Source organism: Ipomoea nil, unplaced genomic scaffold (assembly GCF_001879475.1).
Source record: "Ipomoea nil cultivar Tokyo-kokei standard unplaced genomic scaffold, Asagao_1.1 scaffold3321, whole genome shotgun sequence".
Lineage (NCBI taxonomy): Eukaryota > Viridiplantae > Streptophyta > Magnoliopsida > Solanales > Convolvulaceae > Ipomoea > Ipomoea nil.
The window spans coordinates 3,480,851-3,500,288 of record NW_017619749.1 but is presented as its reverse complement, the minus strand read 5'-3'; the positions used below and the strand labels follow the sequence as shown (position 1 = coordinate 3,500,288).

The window sequence follows — 19,438 nt, the reverse complement described above, 5'->3', positions numbered from 1 at the left end:
TTGTTATTATAAATATAAAGGTAAAATAAACATTGAGTACTGAAAGTACATTATTTGAATACTGAATATACATTATTTTGTATACTATCAAATAATATATATTCAAAAAATTTGTTAAGTTTTACAGTTTAAAATTAGTTTAGCGTAAGCTGAAAAACTTGATGTATATAATAAAAGCTGGGCCACACTTTGGCCCATATTAAGTTGATATGGGTTTAAAGCTTAAATAAACCACTGGGCCCGGGTGGTAATGGTATTAATCTATATCATAATAACATTTTCCTTCATATTTTCACTCACCTTAACACATTCATCTCTATAGAAACAGCAGAGACATGTATTTGCGCAAGCAAAATTTTCTTTATTCATTCATAGTCACATAGGAAGCGAAATGCCGGAACTCTCATACAACATATTCTTGCAGTATGCACAATAGCTCACAACATAATCTAGACATGGTGTCATCAAACCTAAGCGCGTATTAATACAACCAACCATAGTTTAAGGAAAACGAAAGGGGACAAAAACAAAAGACAGCAACCTCAAACACCCTCTCTACAGTCCTGATGTGCTTCCAATTCTCCTCTTTCTCAAGCGCTCCGCAATGATGAATGCAAGCTCGAGGGACTGAGAGGCGTTCAGCCTAGGGTCACAGTGGGTGTGGTAGCGGGAACCCAGATCGTCAAAAGTCACAGTTCGTGATCCACCAATGCACTCTGTCACGTTTTGGCCCGTCATCTCTAAGTGCACACCTCCTGGGTGGCTTCCTTCTTGCTCATGCACATCGAAGAACGCTCTCACTTCAGCCTGTTGCAAAGTGGTGTATAACGTTAGGGAATTCTTTGATGAATTCTCAAAACATTTTCTTTTAAAATGAAATATAGAAGACTAAATGTCTCTGTCGTATGAACTATTTAGTCATTCATTCTTGATTAAATTTTCAAAACATTTCCATGCATCTTCTAGGAAAAACCCAGCAAAAGTTGGTGGCGGAAAAAAACCAGAAAACAGTGCACCTACCAACCAATGTGGTCCCACTATGTAAACGCAACCACCTCCCAACTACCATTGCAATGCAGAAAACGATGTGTTCTCTGGCCTTGCATTTTCCACTTCAACTTTTACGAATGTCCTGTCTAGTTCACTTTATTGGCCTTGTTCTTGTCAAGGGACATGATGGCACTACCTATTCTACCATCACTTGTGGCTTGTTGAGTTAGCAGCCCCACACCATAGAACGAAAAACTAAATTATCAACTTATCAAATAATTCATTTAGCCCCGTAAGTGGAACCCTCTATGCAATACATCTCCATAATTATTGATGCAATTGTCCATTCCCATTGCTTTCAGAGAATTATAGAGTGCTAATAAGTACTATTTTGAGCCTTATGACCCCTATCAACCCAAAAAATTAGTTGTGCCTAAAGATAGTAATTTAAAGAGAATTGTAGGAGTAAATAAGAGGAAAACCCCTCTTTTTCAAGAAGCAATATGCTGTGCAAGACAAGATCACTATCACCTAGTTCATTTGTTTTTCTCTTTTATCCCACTAGAGCATATAGAAGGCATCGTTATTGGATATCATTCAAAGTCTGAGGAATTAGAAATAGGAATGCCAATACTTACCCTGATAGAATCAAAGGGTCGAGTCTTAAGACCGCAGGGAGCTTTAATAGTGTTTCCATGCATAGGATCAGAAACCCAAGTCACAATTTGCCCGGCTCTTCGGACTGCCCTGATTAAATGAGGAAGCTTAACCCTCATGTTTTCTGCTCCCATTCTTGTAATTACTGTGATCCTCCCAGGTTTGTTCTGAGGGTTCAAAATCTCAATGAGCTTGACTAGCTCATCCGGATTCATCTTATCACTCACCTATAGTATAAGGCATTCATTCGATTAGCATTCCAATTCAAAGACCTTTTATGAAACCACATATTCATTCAAAGCTCAAAGAAGCCACTAGATAGTAGATAATAGTAATCACCTTAATCCCGAGAGGGTTAGCAATTCCCCTCAAGAACTCAACATGGGCACCATCTAGCTGCCTGGTACGCTCCCCAGCCCAAACGAAATGGGCAGAGCAGTCATAGTACAGTCCAGATGTTGAATCCAGTCTGGTAAGTGACTGCTCATATGGCAAATGCAAGCACTCGTGAGATGTCCAAAAATCAGTGGTTTTCATGATGGGATGATCCACTGTAAGACCAGCAGCAGACATAAACCCAAGGGCCTCATCAACTCTATGAGCCAGTTCACGATACCTGAAAAGCCAAGAAAAAACAACAACCCAGTGATTATGAATTCTATTACTTAGGTTTAGACCACCTAGAAATGAACAAATATCAACCTAGTCTTCAGACAAACTCAGCATCAAAATCTAGAGTTAGACTAAATCCTAAAAAGAGTACTACCAAGAGGGGTCGTGCATCAAAGACCTTTTACAATCTCAAGATATATTATCAGAACGAACAAATTCATGGTCGTTAAGAGACTAAGAGTTTGTTGTTTTTGTACGGTCTTTGCTAAAGTAATGGTCACATACAAACAACTTAAAGTCTACTAAGGCCAAACAATAGAGTTTGAAGAAAAAGTAGAGTTTATTGCTTTCATTTTTTTAATGCTTCCCCTCTTCCTTTGGTTTATTTACAAGTGATATACTAATATATGGTGCACCAAATACAGTATGATAAGGCAGAAATACACTAATACATTCCTTATAAGAGTAAATTAGGATAGCAGAATATACCTATCGCCCTCGCTTTGCTCTGTGAAATCCAAGTTCCATTGAGTGACCCTCTGCATAGCTGCATACCCTCCAGTGGCAAAAGCCCTCAACAGATTCAGAGTAGCTGCAGATTGGCAGTATGCTCTGATCAGCCTCTGAGGGTCTGGGGTTCTTGACTTTGCATCAAATGCATCTCCATTTACGTTGTCTCCCCTGTAACTTGGCAACTTTACACCATCCTTCTCCTCGAATGAGTCTGATCTTGGCTTTGCAAACTGCCCAGCCATTCTTCCCACCTATATATAACAATTTTCCAGTTGATTGTTTATATATCATAAATTCCATTTACAGAACACAAGAATAGGACAAGACAGACTATAATTGTTTAAAAAATTAGCAAAGATGGAATTTTGAATTCGTTGTCAAGGGTTTCTGACCTTTACAACAGGCACTTGACCGCCGAACATGAGAACGGCGCCCATTTGGAGGAGGATCCGGAAAGTGTCCCTAATGTTATTGGCATTGAACTCCTTGAAACTCTCGGCGCAATCCCCGCCTTGGAGAAGGAAGGCCCGACCCATTGCGGCCTCCCCGAGTTTCTCCTCAAGGCTGCGTGCCTCTCCGGCGAAAACGATCGGGGGGAAAGACTCGATGGTCTTGAGGACCGATTCGAGCTCCACCTGATCCGGGTACTCGGGGAGCTGCAGCGCCTTCTTGGATTTCCAGCTGTCCACGGCCCATTTCGTCTTACCCGCGTCGGGTTTCGAAACGGTGGTAGTGGCCGTGGCGGCTGAGGAGGCGGCTGCGGCGGCGGGCGGGGCGGGCTTAGAAGAAGACTTGTCAGACACAATGGGGGATTTGGAAGAGTCGGCAGATTGGATGGCTGAAATTGGCTTCACAGATCTGACGCTCTTGGTGGAGAAAACATGGGTGTGGGAAGACAAACTAGGTTGTTGAGTTGGAACAAAGGTTTTGTTTCCGAGGAGAGAGTTGGCACCGCTTGCAGTTAGAGCCATTTTTCAAGAACGAGGATGTCTGTAACGCTCTGCAGACAATGAGTGGCACCTGAGAGAGGTAGAGGGGAAAAGCAGAGGGTTTTATAAGCGCAGGGTTGCAATGGTGGGTGGAGGAGGAAGAAGAAGGGGGAGGTAAGGGTGGGGCCAGGGGTGATGATGGTGGTAGTTGAGGGGGACATTCTGGTAATTTCGGTATTGGGACTAGTACAAGTCAAACATGGTTTGGTTCCCACAATCCCACCTACTTAATTTGGAGCTTACAAGTTTCACTCATTTTTGTTACAACTAATCAATTAATACAAATTGAAAATTTATACTTATTTTTTTGCCAAAAAAGTCTGCCACTTGCCATGTTATATGCTGCATTTCTTGTAAGGATTATTACCTTGCTTCACAAATGTTTCATAAAGAATTATTTGAATAAATCATATTATAACTCTTTAACACGTATTGTTTTAAAAATTACCTTAAAAAGTACAGTGTGGAGTTTTGTGCGTGATGTTGTTGTTGTCTAGTTGGTAGGTTTTATGAAGAACATTATTGAAGTGTGTGGTGTTGGTTTTATGAAGAACATTATTGGAGTGTGTGGTTCTGTGTATTGTTCTCTATTTATTGTCTTTGTTAGAAGGTGAATGTGTTTATTCAGATCTCACTCTCACATGGTATCAGAGCCATTACTTTAGCGATAATTTGTTTTCCTCCCCTAATCCTTTATCGTTCTCTCATATAGCTGTCACAACTCAAACAAATGTTATTCAAATCTAGGTCTCAACTCACTTACCAATTAAACTCACAACCTCTAATTTCCTCATTTGAAAAAAACAAGTAGAGTCTACGCTCACAGGACTAGACCTCGTACTGTCGAGGTTGAAGTTAATATCCCATGCTCTATGAGTTACAACTTGTAGGATCATATAGTCAAAGAAATATTTTTGGTGGAGTTTGATTCAAAACAAGTTATTTTGTGGTCGACGAAAAACGGCAACATGCCTTAATGAAATTAGTAAATCTTTAAAATGTCATTTTGAAACACTATTTTGATAATAAAATATAACTATACCCTTGTTCAGGTATTTCTTCTTCTTCTTCTTCTTCTTCTTTTTTTTTTTTTTTTTTTTTTTTTTGTTAAGCTCTTTTGTTAGTAGGATGGGGATGTAAAAGTGCTTGAAGCCCCACCCCATTATCTATTGTCAATTATGATGGATGGAATATCCATCCCTCACACCAAACAAGTTAAGGTGGTGGTGAGCAGTGAGCTAGTTGTGTTTGCTAAAGTGTTATCTTCCTACTTAAAAAAAAAAAAAAAAAAAAAAAAAAAAAAAAAAAAAAAAAAAAAAAAGCAAACAATTATGCAAATTATTCGCTCCATGTTACAATTTTACCCCTGCAACATAATTTATAGAAATGCCAAACACAGAGCGCAGCCCCAACGATGAGTTGACGACACCTACCAAACTACCATCTCCCTCCGCTCGTGCCTCTCGCAGCTATCTAAGATTTATTATTATTATTTTAAATATTCATGATTCTTGTAATAATACTCATTCTTCCAAAAGGCTGAACTCCTCTCACTGTCGCTGGTGAGACTCAATCCCTAGTCATTCATTCAAAGTTTCACCTTTGTGACCAGTTGAGCTGTCCATGCAGATTTGTAATAATACTCATGATTCATCAAAGTAAATCCAACAGGGTAATTCAAGTGACAAATGAGTTCTTTTTATTTGAGATAACCCGGATTTGACGATTCCATTTGGGATTAGTCGGGTAGATTTGGACAGAGAAAGACTCGAACCACCTCGTGATTTTCACCTTGTGCTCTGATGGCATGTAGTGACCTCTCCCATATGGGAGGTCATGGGATCGAACCTGAGGCGTTGTTGACTCTTTGTTTGATATTACAATGTAATAGAGTCATTAGCATTCAATATATATATATATATATATATATATATATATTTATAAATTATGTTTTATATTTATATAGCAATATTATGTTATTCATAATTACTAATAATATAAAAATAATAATTATAGCAATAAATTATTCTCCAATTTCTTTTTATTTTTCCAGTAAATAAATACGATGAATCATGCAAAATACAAGCCCCGCCTAACAATAATTATTACATGGAAAACTAGCACGTGATTATTTTATGTCAATTTCCAAACAATGTAATCGCATGTACATTCGCACATTACTTGGGATATTCCCATTTCTAATAATTTCTCCCAACAATTCTTCAAAAAAAAAAAAAAAAAAAAAAAAAAGTCTTCCAACAATGGACATGTGACAAAAAGCAAGGCTTTTTTATTTTATTGTTTTGTCACCTGTGAGAAGTGGCCAATGATTTTATAAGCTATCATATCACTTTGAAATTTCTGGCGTTAAAACACTTTGCTATTTCATCTAGTTATATATATATATATATATATATATATATATATATATTAAATACATTTGTGTTTGATAGCATCAATAAATTAACGGTTTTTATTTATATGACATATGATATTCTCATTAATAATTTTTTTAAAAAAATGGCTTTAAAGTTGATTTTTTAGTTTGTCTAATACATAATTGTCAAGAAAGTTATAAAATAAAAAAATAAAAAAAAAAACTTTAGCCAACTTTTGAGCATTTATTAAAAGAGTAATACTATACATCCATCATAAAATTACACTTATAATTTCCACACTGGTGTGACATTATCTTTTTTTTTTTTTGATAAATTGATGTGACATTATCTAATTGATTCATTTAGTATTTGATTAAAAGGATATGAGTTCAACTAATTCATAATACCCAATAAATATAAGTCATATATAATGAGGAAAAAAATACTAGAAAAAACTTAATAATGGAAAATATCATTTTCCTTATTAAAATATCATGTATCAATCTTTCAAGAAATAGTTTTTAATAAGTTATTTCGATTTTATCGTTATATATTCTTTGTATAAATGACATTTTTTTCCATAATACGTTAGTGGTTTTATTTTTATTTTTTTAGACCCAATATCATAAATGAAAATGATATTACAATAGCAAAAGATAATCTATGGTTGAAATTGTATGACAACTACCAAACACAATTTGACATTTCGAGAAATGGTACACAAGTTTGATATAAGTGAAGAAATGACGAGGATATTTATTATTAGTATCAAAATCTGACATTATTAACTTATCATATAAATTCATAATAAAATAAATAACAAAAGTAAAACTTATCGCCACACAAATTTAAATTTAAACATTCAAATAAATTTTTAATAGAAATTATATGTGAATAAAAATACAAACTCAACAAGGCTAATTCTGTCATTAAGGCAACGTTGGCCAGAATTCATTCATAATCTTGAAATTTTTTTTTTGAATATTTCTAATCAGGATTACATACAAGTTTTAAGGTCAAATTAAGAAAATAATATAATGCTTCTTCATCACTTCATATTGACCAAACCCCTTGTGTGTAGTAGGTGAGGTCGTGAGGATATATTATTGTATTTTATCCTTCCATTTTCTTTGTGATTAAGAGAGTGTGTAAGATGTGGTCTAATAATTAATGGGAATATTATAAGGAAAAGAAATTAAATAGATCACTATTTGAATTGGTGTGTAGTAATGTCAGCCAAACACATGTTATATAATCTTGACAGCATGTGAATATCTTCCTCTAATCTTGATTATTTGTCGTGTTTGGATGTATCAGATCTAATATCCAAAAAAGTTTAAAACATTTATTTATTTATTATTTTTCTATAACCCGACTTCATCATATTATATGTTGGATTCTATTAACATTCTTCCAAAAGGCTGAACCCCAACCTTAAGGGTCCCCACACCCCGACCCGACAGAGCATTTATGTGAACACTTTGTATACAACAAAATTTTACCAGCTGATTAGTCAAAACCCCCAAATGCTTTCTCAGGTTCTTAATTCATGATTGGCGAAAGCCCCAAATAACTTTTCATGTTATGTATCTAGTGGAATTCGACCCTACCATGTCACTATAAGCAAGACTAAACGTTGATTGGTCGATCACTTGAGCTATTCTAACGGGGCTAAATATTTAATTTACTCATATAAATCATATTTGTACTCACCACTTTTGTTTGCATTTCAATAACTTAATTAGGTCAATTAGTAAGCACTTTGTTACCCTTGTAAAGTGTGTTTTTCCTTTTAAATAAGAGTCAAACTCTACAAACATATTTCAAACTAAATCCAAATTAATATATTAAAAATAAATTTTTAATTTTCTTTTGAGAACATTAAAACTTAAAAAAAAAAATTACTATAATTATACGTAATCGGAGTTGAAATATGAAGAATGAGATTTGTTGTTACGTTATTAATTTTATATTTTCACTTCTAAATATTTTTAAAAATAAATGAAAAGTTCCACATACAATGAATGTGACAAAAATACAAGGGCATTCCCAAACTTTCCCATTCACCTACCCCAATAATTAAGTTCTTTAAGCCATGACCACCATGACTTATAATTATTATTGTTAAATATTTTAAGCTATGGCAACCGGGACCATTGCGAAGTGGCCGTGATCAATCTAGCCTTTCTGGTCAGACCAAGAATCGTGGCCATCAAAGAAAATTGGTCCCGGCATTATTTTTAGGGGCGTTTGATTTAGGTTATATAAGATAATCAAGATTATATTTACTTGGTAATATAAGATTTTTATGTTTGGTTCTGGTTATGTAATTTTTACATGGAATGTCAGATAAGCTTCGTATTAAGTTTTTAGCCATTGGAAGAGAATGTGAGATACCCTCCTATTTCTTAGGTAATCTCACATTCCCTTATCTTATTATTAATGTTGGGCTTTTGACGTTTTAATCAATTTATCTTATTACCGTTGTCTTATTTATATATCTTAGTTTTAAACCAAACACATAAATCTAACATTCCCAGTAATTTAACATTCTCAACAATCTAACATTCTGTGAACCCCAAACGCCCCTTAATGTCTATAGTTATTTTGCCTTCTTTTGTGTCCCTCATTTGGGTCAAAGGAAGATGTGTCAAAGAAATTGTGAGATATCCTTAATTAATAAGAAATGAGAAAGTGTTTGCTACATTAGTATTTATAAATAATTTAATTTTAAATTGTAAATTTATTTTGTGTCTGTTTGCTACATTACTAAAAAGACCATATGTAATGGGTTCAACAAAAAAAATGTTAGCAAGAAACAAAGTTATAACTATCTTATACGAAAGTTATGTTTCACCTACTTATCCACATTTTTCGAGACTAATTTAGCTTATTCTTCAATACGGGTCTAAGTGGGGTCGCAAAATGTCTATAATTTTTAAAAATGAAAAGTAATAAGTCACTTTTGCAGGCAACTCCAATTAGCCACAAGATTTTATGTTTGACTTCATGTACGTAGGAGATGTTTATTGGTCTTCTTGGTTTGAGTCGGTCAGTTATAGACAACCTAACTTGATTTATTTCTTTGTAAATATTTGCCGACTATATATATAGTCACATTACATGATTTACCCATAACGTACTTTCGTATAACGACTACAAATTTTCTCCTAAATTAAAATAATAAGTCACTTTTAGTTTCTATTTAAGAGTTTATATAATTGAATTGAAGTTGGGTAAAAGTTTTGATTTTATATTAGGACCACATATGGGTTGGTTATAAAGAATGTCTCACTTATGGAAATACTATTATGGCCTTGTGTTGGCAATTACTGAATAACGGTTAGTAAATTGTGTCAGCGGATTATGTCAATAATTTTGACCGACAAATCATATTAGCGATTTGTAAAGATAAATTTGTTAAAGTTAGTTATTTACTATTTGCAGTTAACAAGTAAAAAACATAAGAAAGACATTCATAATAAAAAAAATAATAAAAAAAATATTATTATTATCAATTTTACTATGAAATACTAAAATAAAATAAATATGATGTGGGATAATAATAATAATAATAATAATAATAATAATAATAATAATAATAATAATAATAATAATAATAACAAAAGTATGTGGGATAATTTCGAACCCCAAATCAAAGGCGTAATAAGAATGAAGGGGCGGTAAATTTCTATAAAAGGGAGCTCAACACCCATACACTTTCACCCCTTGCCCATCCCATATCAAATGAGCAAGGGTGCGCTCCTTAAATCTACAGAGTTTGTTTTTTTTTTTTTTTTTTTTTTTTTTTACTTTTTTCAAAAAAAATATTAAGTGGAGAGTGTTCTGGAGAAGGATTTAAAGCATCGTTTGGGACTTCAATAGTTTGGAGCAAATCGTTGTTCTAATCCGTTGATTTACCAAACGAAGTTTTTGATATTTTGACTTGATAAAATCGTTGAAAATGACGGATCTGTCATTTATCAAACAATGCCGATATTTATGGAGTTAAAATTATTATTTTTATTAGTAAAATATACAATATATGTTAAGAAAGTGAAATGCTCAGTTTTACTCAAAATTGAGAATTGACTAAAATTCTTCCAAAAGGACAATATCTACTATAGTAATAAGATCTACTATCTACTATACTAATAAGAACCCAAGAGAGTTAGGCCTATAATGGGTAGAAAAAATGGTGGTCACAGATTTTAATCAAATGAATGGCTCAAATTGATTAAAAGATTGATCAGATTTAAATTTTACACTAAAATTTTCTAAAATACCCACACACCGTTACTAATTTCGTTAAAATTTTAAGAATAGCCGTTAGTTCACTGTTAACTTACTCATTGATTTCAATAAAAAAAAGTCTTAGGTTCGAACCTCATCCCAATCAAAGTTGGCATAATTAGTACTCTATTTTACTCTTATTAAATTATCTAAATAATAATTTAGTAGTTACAACAAAAAATAATACATACGCATTTCTTTAATTTAGAATTATGTGTCCTCAATGCCTTTATTCAAAAAAAAAAAATTATTCATTATCAATAAATTAAATAAGAGAAATAATTTTATTAGTTATATTGTCTTTATTTTTTTTCAATATAAAAATTCTTTATATTCAAATTTATTAATTGGTTATATTCGCTACATTGTCCTTACAATGTCTTTATTCAGTGAAAAAAAAATTATTAATTATCAATAAATTAATTAAAAGAAATATTTTCATTAGTTATATTGTCTTTATTTTTTTCAAATGTACAAATTGTTACATTCAAATTCATCAATTGATTATATTCACTACATTATCTATTATCTTTTTTGTGCACTATTTTTCTAATTAAATATCAAAGTTATAATACAAAATAATGCTATATATTTATTTACCAAGTATTTTATCAATACCATGAAAAAATTAAAAAAATATAATTAATAAAGCCAACCATATTAACTACTTGAGAGATTTTGTGACAAAGAGAGTATTCAAATCACACAACAAATTGAAGTGAGAACTACCTCGCAATGTCCTTGTTTGACAATCAGCAGTTAGCGATTAGCGTTAGCGGATTTGACTAGCGAATTTATTTAATTATTAACATTGGGTAGAAAAAATGACCGCCAAATTATTAAATCAAATGAATGGTTCATATTGTTCAGGTTTTAATTTTTTTCTTTTAACATTTTCTAATTTATCCTTAATTATATGATTATCCATTTAACTTTTCCGTTAATTCACCTTTAGTCTAATTCTAATATTAAAGTCTAATATAGAATTATAACTACACCATTAATCTAATTCTAATATTAAAGTCTTAATAGAACTTAACCACAAATTAATCCTAATGTCGGAATCTCCTCAAACAATATTAGTATATATTTAATATTTTATGCCCTAATTTTTATTTGTTCTCCCTTATGTCCCGTATTTGGTTTCAACTATACCTATACAATTATTTTATTGACAATTATAATCAATATTGACTATATTATCTTGCATTTGTAAACTTAGAATTACCTATTTAACTCGCACGGGCTTAGCTCAATGGTTTAATGGGTAGTATTTGGGAGAAGAGACCAAGGTTTGAACCTTGGCGGCGGCAGTGCGAGAATTATGTCCAAAATGGGCAGATTCCTTGTGCTTATCAGCATTTGGCCCTGTCTGCTGAACCATTGAGTCACCGTAATTTACAACTTCCCACAATGCTCTGTCGGGTCGGAGTGTGGGGGGCCCTTGGGGTTGGGGACTCAACCTTTGGGAGAAGAATTACCTATTTAAATACGCAAATTCAACCTTCAATTATCTATGCATGAACAATTTCAATATAATCCTGCCTTAATATACTTTAAAGTACTTATTTAACAAAAAAGCATTGGGCATTATCCCAATCCCGCAATGCGCGTAAAAAACTAGTAAACAATATAAATAAGAACGTTTGGTAGTTTTGACTCAAATTACTATTATTTCCGTGATTTAATATTCTTTAATTATTATTATTATTTTGCATGACTAATGATATGAACCTAACAACACCAACCATTACATCCAATATCAAAATGCTTAAACCACAACCATCCTAAGGGCATCATTAATAGTGAGAATTTTGGTATAATTTTTTGAGATGTGATTAGAAAAGAGAAATGAGTGAAAATGAAAAAGAAAAATAAAAAACTGCAAAACCCTGCAACCCCCCCCCACCCCTGCAAAACCCCTAAATTAACCGGACCAACCCACCCCTCTTTCCTATCTCCTTCATATATCTAATTTTTTTATTAATTCTTGTGTAAAACCCCTTGTTAGTGATGCTCTAATCCTCATGAGTTCGAAGTTGCCTGACGTGTATCTCTCGAGGCACTCCACCCAACTCTTAAATAGCTTGCAAGTAAAGTATATGGGCAAACAACCAAAGAGGACCCCTAGATATGTTTGAGGGATGATGTAACCTTAATTTATTATTATTATTATTATTATTATTATTATTATTATTATTATTATTATTATTATTATTATTATTATTTTGAAAACATGTACCCTTAATTTTTAAAATAGCTAAAAGTCCATAACAATGTCTATAATTTTGTTATTTATAAATCTATTTTGGTACAAACAAATAAATTGTTAAATTAAAAAAGAATTTATTTGTGAGAATATTTATTTACCATCTTACGGAGGAACTCTTAACTTGATCCGTGTCATAATCATCCTTTTGAAGTGGATTCCACCTAAAATCTTTACATCTTTACCCTAATCAAATAGAGAGAAAGATTTATCATCATCTATCACAAGTAATTCTTTGAGTTTGTAAAGTTGAGCAGTCTAGGTTCGTGTCAATTTAAGATAATAAATATTAAGAAAAATATAGCTGAATATTAACAAAAAAAAATATATACAATACTTTATATTTTGACAAAATTGAATTAATTTCTTCAAGTTCCTCAAATAACACACACACATATATATGTAAGAGATCAAGTGCATTTGAGGCTTCCCGTGCGGTTGTGCGGGTGGACGCACGTTAAGCATTAATCTGACGCACTTAAAGTACACAACACACGCACATTAAGCACACAAACAAAACACCTTCAGAACAAAACCTCACGCATGTTAAGCACAAGCCTCACGCATGTTAAGTACAAATCTCATGCATGTTAAGCACAAGCCTCACGCATGTTAAGCACAAAAACACACGCACCTTAAGTTTTAAAAACAACTCACATTAAGTACACACTCATGCACATTAAATACAAAACTCACGCACTTTAAGCACACGACTCACGCACATTAAGCATAAAACTCACACACATTAAACATAAAACTCATGCACTTTAAAATTTCAACAACAACTCACATTAAGTACACACTCACACACATTAAGCACAAAACTCACGCGCATTACGCACAAGACTCACACACATTAAGTACAAAACTCACGCACATTACGCACAAGACTCACGCACATTAAGTACAAAACTCGCGCACATTAATCACCCGCACAACCGCACGGGAAACTCTTAAATGCACCTGAACATATATATATATATATATATATATATATATGTGTGTGTGTGTGTGTGTGTGTGTGTGTGTGTGTGTGTGTGTGTGTGTGTGTGTGTGTGTGTGGGGGGAAGGGTTCAAGTGTAGATATGGCTTCCTGTGCGATTGTGTGGTTAACTTAAAAAGACGCACTTTAAGAATACAAATCACGCACCTAAATGTTTAAAATGGCGCACCTTAAGTTTCAACAACTGATGCACCTTAAGCATGCAAATCACGCACCTTAAGAATGAAAACCACGCACCTAAAGCTTTAAGTCGACGCACCTTAAGCACACAAAACACACACTTTAAGAAGGAAAACCACGCACCTAAAGCTAGCAACCACACAACCGCACATGAGAAGGCCGACTGCATGCAAAAACAATTACATATATATATATATATATATATATATATATATATATATATATACACACACACACACACATACATACATATAGTATTCGTCATTATTGCATGAAATTGTAGAATTCTCAAAATTATGTTGAGAAAATGCACAAATTAAACATACATGAGTGTCATTTTGTTGGTAGAGAATATTCAGTGGACCATATAATATTTAGGACTTGTGTACAACCTTGGAACACATAGGCATGCACCTTATGACTAATGTCATATAATAACATGTGTATGTATGAGTAGCATTATTTTTATAGATTCTGAACCTTATGTAGTTTGGACAGCAGATTCTATAACTATGAAAGGCTCAAAACTAAAGTATGCAAAATCATGGCAGAATAGACCCAACAAGGTCAGTCGTTGGCCCCAAATGAAAGGATGACTTTGTCATCTACCGTAAAATTCATGATTTTTTATATTATATAAATATGAACTGTTATTCAGCGTCTCTTTCCTTTCGTATTCCTTTTTTTTTTTGAGAATACCTTTCGTATAGTATTCCTTAATTATCTTTCTTACGTGTTTTTGTGAAGATTTAAATTTTTTTCTTACCGACAGCCATCAACACTCACTTGCATAGCTCTTATTGACTAAAAAAGCTCTTATTTCTAGCGTTAGTTCCTCTTTTAACCTTCAAGTTTGATTGGGTAAAAATTAGGGATTAAATTGAACAACTTTAGTAGTTGATAGTTAAAGTGGTAAAATTCTAATAGTCGATAGAGCAAATCAGGTATTAACTTATCTTTTGCTTATCAGTTCACTCACGAGAATTGTTCATTAATAAGTAAAATTTTATGATTAATTACCCTGTTTTTAAAGTTGAAAATCAGTTTTCACCTCAAGATATTCAAAGCTATTAAAGACTACATTATATGCAAGAGAGAATAAAACGTAACCATGTGAAGTAGATGATGCAAGATGAGAAGGGAGTTGAATAGAGGCACATAAGGCAATGATCTGTTGTTACATCAACCGGCCGGGCACAGTGACCAATAATTATGTTAACAACGTTGGAAGGAAACAAAGGACTTGTCGGTCGGTCACAGTTTGCACGTTTTTTTATTTCAGATCCAGAGGTGAAAGTGTGAAACTGTGAAAGATATACACATTATAATAATTTACTATATAAAGCCATAAAAGTTAGAGAAGACGACATAGCAGGCCAATACAAAGATCGAAGATGAGTTTTTATTTTTTGGGGGCCGGGGAATATTTGTACATGCAGTTGTGTATATATGCTGGAAAAGCTTTGTAGCGCTGTAGCCTGTAGGACTTGTCTTCTCGCACGTGCTGTCAAGCTTCAAACTTTGGTGATTTGAGATGAACCTTTACTTTGGACCAACGTCATTGTTTTGGGTCTTAACACTGCCTATTGGGCATTGTTGCGGACTTGGCTCGTCACACTCAGGCCCAAGTAGCCTTTTTTTTTTCCTCAACTTTGTTCGCCAGGGGCAAATTATATCGTGCACCAGGGTGCACTGCGTCCTAGCCCAAAACGATGATGTTAAGTCTTTAAAAAAAATTATGTTTCAAATGTATAAAATTTTATACCTAAAAACATAAAATTTTTATAACTGAAAATCTCCATGTTTCGAAAGTATAAACTTATATAATAGAAAACACAGAATTTTATAACTGAAAATTCTCATGTGAATGTACAGAATTATATAATAGAAAACACAGAATTTTATACTTGAAAACACATAATTTTTTTTAAATGATAAAAATTCACTGTTTCGAATGTACAAAATTTTATAATTGAAAACACAGAATTTTATAATTGAATACACATACATTTTTATCACGTTAATTCTCCACACAACTTAACAAAACGACGCCGTTTTGAGAGGCGCGGTACGCACATTGTTATATGCGCCCTGGTGCATGGTATAACGATTGTAACCTTGGCAGTCAAGAATAGGGCTGACAGGATGTTTTTTTATTCCCCTGGCTGCTACATATTAGTCCATAATGACTAGTTGGGTGCTGTGTGTTCGCGTCTCGTCCCTAAAACGGCGCAGGCTAAACATATTTTTTGTTTCCTCAGCTTAGGGTCTTTCCCCCTTTTCTGTATTCCAAAAAAAAAAAAAAAAAAAAAAAAAAAAAAAAAAAAAAACGGAACTATGGAGACAGGGGCGGATTCAGCATAGGGGTAGCTGTTCCCTCCCCCACCCCTACCCTCATCCCTATATTACCCTTGTATGTGTATATATATATAGCTACCCCCTCCCCCACCCCTACCCTCATCCCTATATTACCCTTTTATATATATATATATATATATATATATATATATATATAACAGGTTTCAAGTATTAGTACAATAAAACACAAAAATGTCAACAAGTGTTGGTTTGGTTTAGCTGGCTAGGTGTTTGTTTGATTTTTGGTAAGGTTGAAGGTTTGAATCTTGTAGTGCTTAAATAATTTTTATGACTTTTTATTATTATTAATAGTTAGGCTATTGCTTCAACACAATTTCATATATATATATATATATATATATATATATATATATAAAATGAGATGTGTACTTTATAATTTATTTTCTATTATAATTATTTAAAAAACTATCTTTTTTTGTTGTAATGTTCTACCCCACTGACAAAAGTCCTGGCTCCTGAGTTGATTTCCATGATTCTCATGCTATACTCTTTTTCGTAGCAATATTAGCTAATAAAGTTGACATCTTTGTTTGTTTGTTTTTTTCTTTTTTTCCTTCTCTAAAAATATGCTTGATGCTTGCACACTCGAAATTGGACAACTCCCTATATGGCAAGCTTCTAACATGTTGAAACTATGTACCACCATGCTCCCTATATGCAAGCTTCTGACATGTTGAAACTATGTATCACCATGTTAGGTGTGGCGACTCTTGGATAATAGAATTTTACTTTTTGTGAAATTTCATAATAGATATGTCTCCATCATGCTTGATAGAATAATCATTTCACAGTTTTTCATTCATGATAGGTTCAACCAAAAAATGGAAGTTAGTCACATAAAAATCGCGAATGTTAGTTTTTACCAAATTAATTTAATATGTATTTAGTATTATTTTAGTTTGCATTTATCCTAAATTATTTTTAACAAAAGGGAATGCAACAACAATGGACATATGAAAGAATGAAGTACATTTTCATTAATAAATTCTGAATTTCTAAATAAGAATGAATGAATCAAAGAATATGTAAAGATGACAATATCCTATGTGTTTGTGTGTGTGTGTTTGCGCGGTAAACAAACACGACATTAGACCAGCGTAGAACAGGACGAGGTTGAAGGATCAAACAGGGCTGGGAGCAAGTACTTCCTCCCATTTGCGCCATGCGCATTATAGCTAGCACCACTAGTAGGGTCCACCAACAGATTGCCAGCATATCCAGGGAAGGCCCCACTTCCGTAAACCCCGGTGCAAGCCGAAGCAGCCTCCAACGGCGCGTCCGCCGGGCCCTGGTAGAACCCGTTTCCAAATGGGTTCGTCACGGTCCCAGCCATGAGGCTCGCTAAGTTAATAACCATACCGTCCAGGCCCACATCGTTATTGGGCGCCACCAAGGGCTGGGCCTGCGGGCCATAAATGGGCTGGTGGAAGGGCCACGCGCATTTTCCCGGGCACGCGGTCTCCGAGTTGCCAACCCAGATGTAGGCAAATTTGTAATTCTTTCCCTTTGCAGGGGTAATCTTGGAACTCAACGCAGAGCCGTGGGTCCCGCATCTGGTAGTGCAAAATCTTTCGACGACAACATCGGAAGCCGTGAGTACAACGTTAATGGCGTTTTGCTGATCGCCCTTGGCTGCCAGCTCTTGAATCTGGTGATCTTTCAGTGATTTTCCCAGAGAATATTTCTCGTCCAAGATCTGAGTACCTAGCGAGAGGACGAGCGGGGAAGCTTTCTTGGACTTGAGCGCGCCGTAGTATTTCTCGGTGGCCTTCCACCACGTCGCGACGGAGGGTTGACCCGCGGCGGCGGGCTTAGAGGTGGTGGAAGACAATGAGGTGATGAAATCGGAAACGATGGCGCGTTGGGAAGGCTTGAATTTGCCATACCAAATGAGGTTTACGGTGACCTTCCCGGTGAGAAGAGCGCCGTTGTGATATTGAAAGAGAAAAGACTGGTCCTGGGTTGACTCAGCGAGTTGCCTCGCAGCCAAGGAGTATTGAAACAATGAAGCGAAAATGGCTAATTGAACAAAAAGAAAACTGGGCTTAAGAAGAGAAGCCATTGTAACTTTGTTAGCTGAACAGAAGAGAAATTAAGTTGGAAGTGATGAGGAAAACTGAGAGTGGGGCAATGCTTATATAATGCAAAGAACACAGCATAGAGACGGAGAATCTACACATAGATTACAGCTAAGGGAGAGAGTGGTTTTAAGACAACTAAGAGACAGCCTGCGGGTAGAGAAAAAGGACAAAAACGTAGTGGAGTTTGGTCGTCACGATCTGGGAAAAGGTTAGAAACTGGAAAGGGATACAACTGGATGAGGTTGCTACAACTGTTTCTTTTTTTATTCGTTTTTAATTGCCTTTTTCTCTGTTTAAATTAATGGCGCCATGTTTGGGCATGTTTCTTGCTTCTTGTGAACACTACTTTTATTGTACTAAACAAGTTTGGTCATATGTCCTATCAACATAAAAGATGGGAACCACCAAACCAAAGTTGCTGGTTCCAGGAGGATTCTTTGGCAAAAGGGAAGGTTAGATTGATAAAACGCGTTCTTATGAATATAGGGGTCTGGAATACCGAATACATGACATTTTCCTTATACCTCCCAACTGTGAACTGTCGGATGTTTGACAAGTTATAAACCTGGGACTGCAATAAACGTGTCTTCAGGGCTATCCCAGATCAGTTAGTCAGACAATTCACTTGGATAATCATAAGGTTTTGAGTTTAATTTCTGATAAAATTGGACTAAAACCTTTTTGGTTTAAACGGACTAATTATATGAAACCTAGGTTCATATTTTGATTTACAAGACAGTTTGTATTTTTCTATAAGGTCAGACAGCACCCTTTCCATTTTGGCTTGTCCATTTTCGAGTATATTTAACGTACTACTTATGATCATATTTAGATTGATTAAACTTATAGTTACATCATATTATGATTTTATTAGGAAAAAAAGTATTTTTTTTTTCATTTTTATTATTTTATTTAAAACTTTTAATTTGAGATCTTATTCGAATATTAAAAAATGTTGGAATATTAGAGGAATATGTACAAAGTTCTGTTGTTCTCTTTGCTGCCATTATTCATGCTATTGCTTAGCTGGTGGAGGGAATTAAGGTGGCATTGCACGTTATAGGCCACAAAATTTATGTTTGTGACACATACCG

The 19,438-nt window shown here is 34.2% G+C and overlaps 2 protein-coding genes across 2 annotated transcripts; both read right to left on the bottom strand.

Annotated features, from left to right (window-relative positions):
• Window positions 1-340: 340 nt before the first annotated feature.
• Window positions 341-3,830, bottom strand: LOC109170494 (phospho-2-dehydro-3-deoxyheptonate aldolase 1, chloroplastic-like). Its single transcript, XM_019319630.1, has 5 exons — window positions 3,165-3,830; window positions 2,749-3,023; window positions 1,987-2,263; window positions 1,629-1,874; window positions 341-807 (listed from the first exon to the last, which is right to left on the bottom strand). Exons 1-5 carry the CDS (start codon window positions 3,741-3,743, stop codon window positions 556-558), a joined length of 1,629 nt encoding a protein of 542 aa, XP_019175175.1. The 5' UTR covers window positions 3,744-3,830; the 3' UTR covers window positions 341-555.
• A 13,385-nt stretch (window positions 3,831-17,215) lies between these two features.
• LOC109170634 (protein EXORDIUM-like) lies at window positions 17,216-18,379 on the bottom strand. Its single transcript, XM_019319833.1, has one exon. The coding sequence runs from the start codon at window positions 18,323-18,325 to the stop codon at window positions 17,351-17,353; it is 975 nt and encodes a 324-aa protein (XP_019175378.1). The 5' UTR covers window positions 18,326-18,379; the 3' UTR covers window positions 17,216-17,350.
• Between the last annotated feature and the right edge of the window lie 1,059 nt (window positions 18,380-19,438).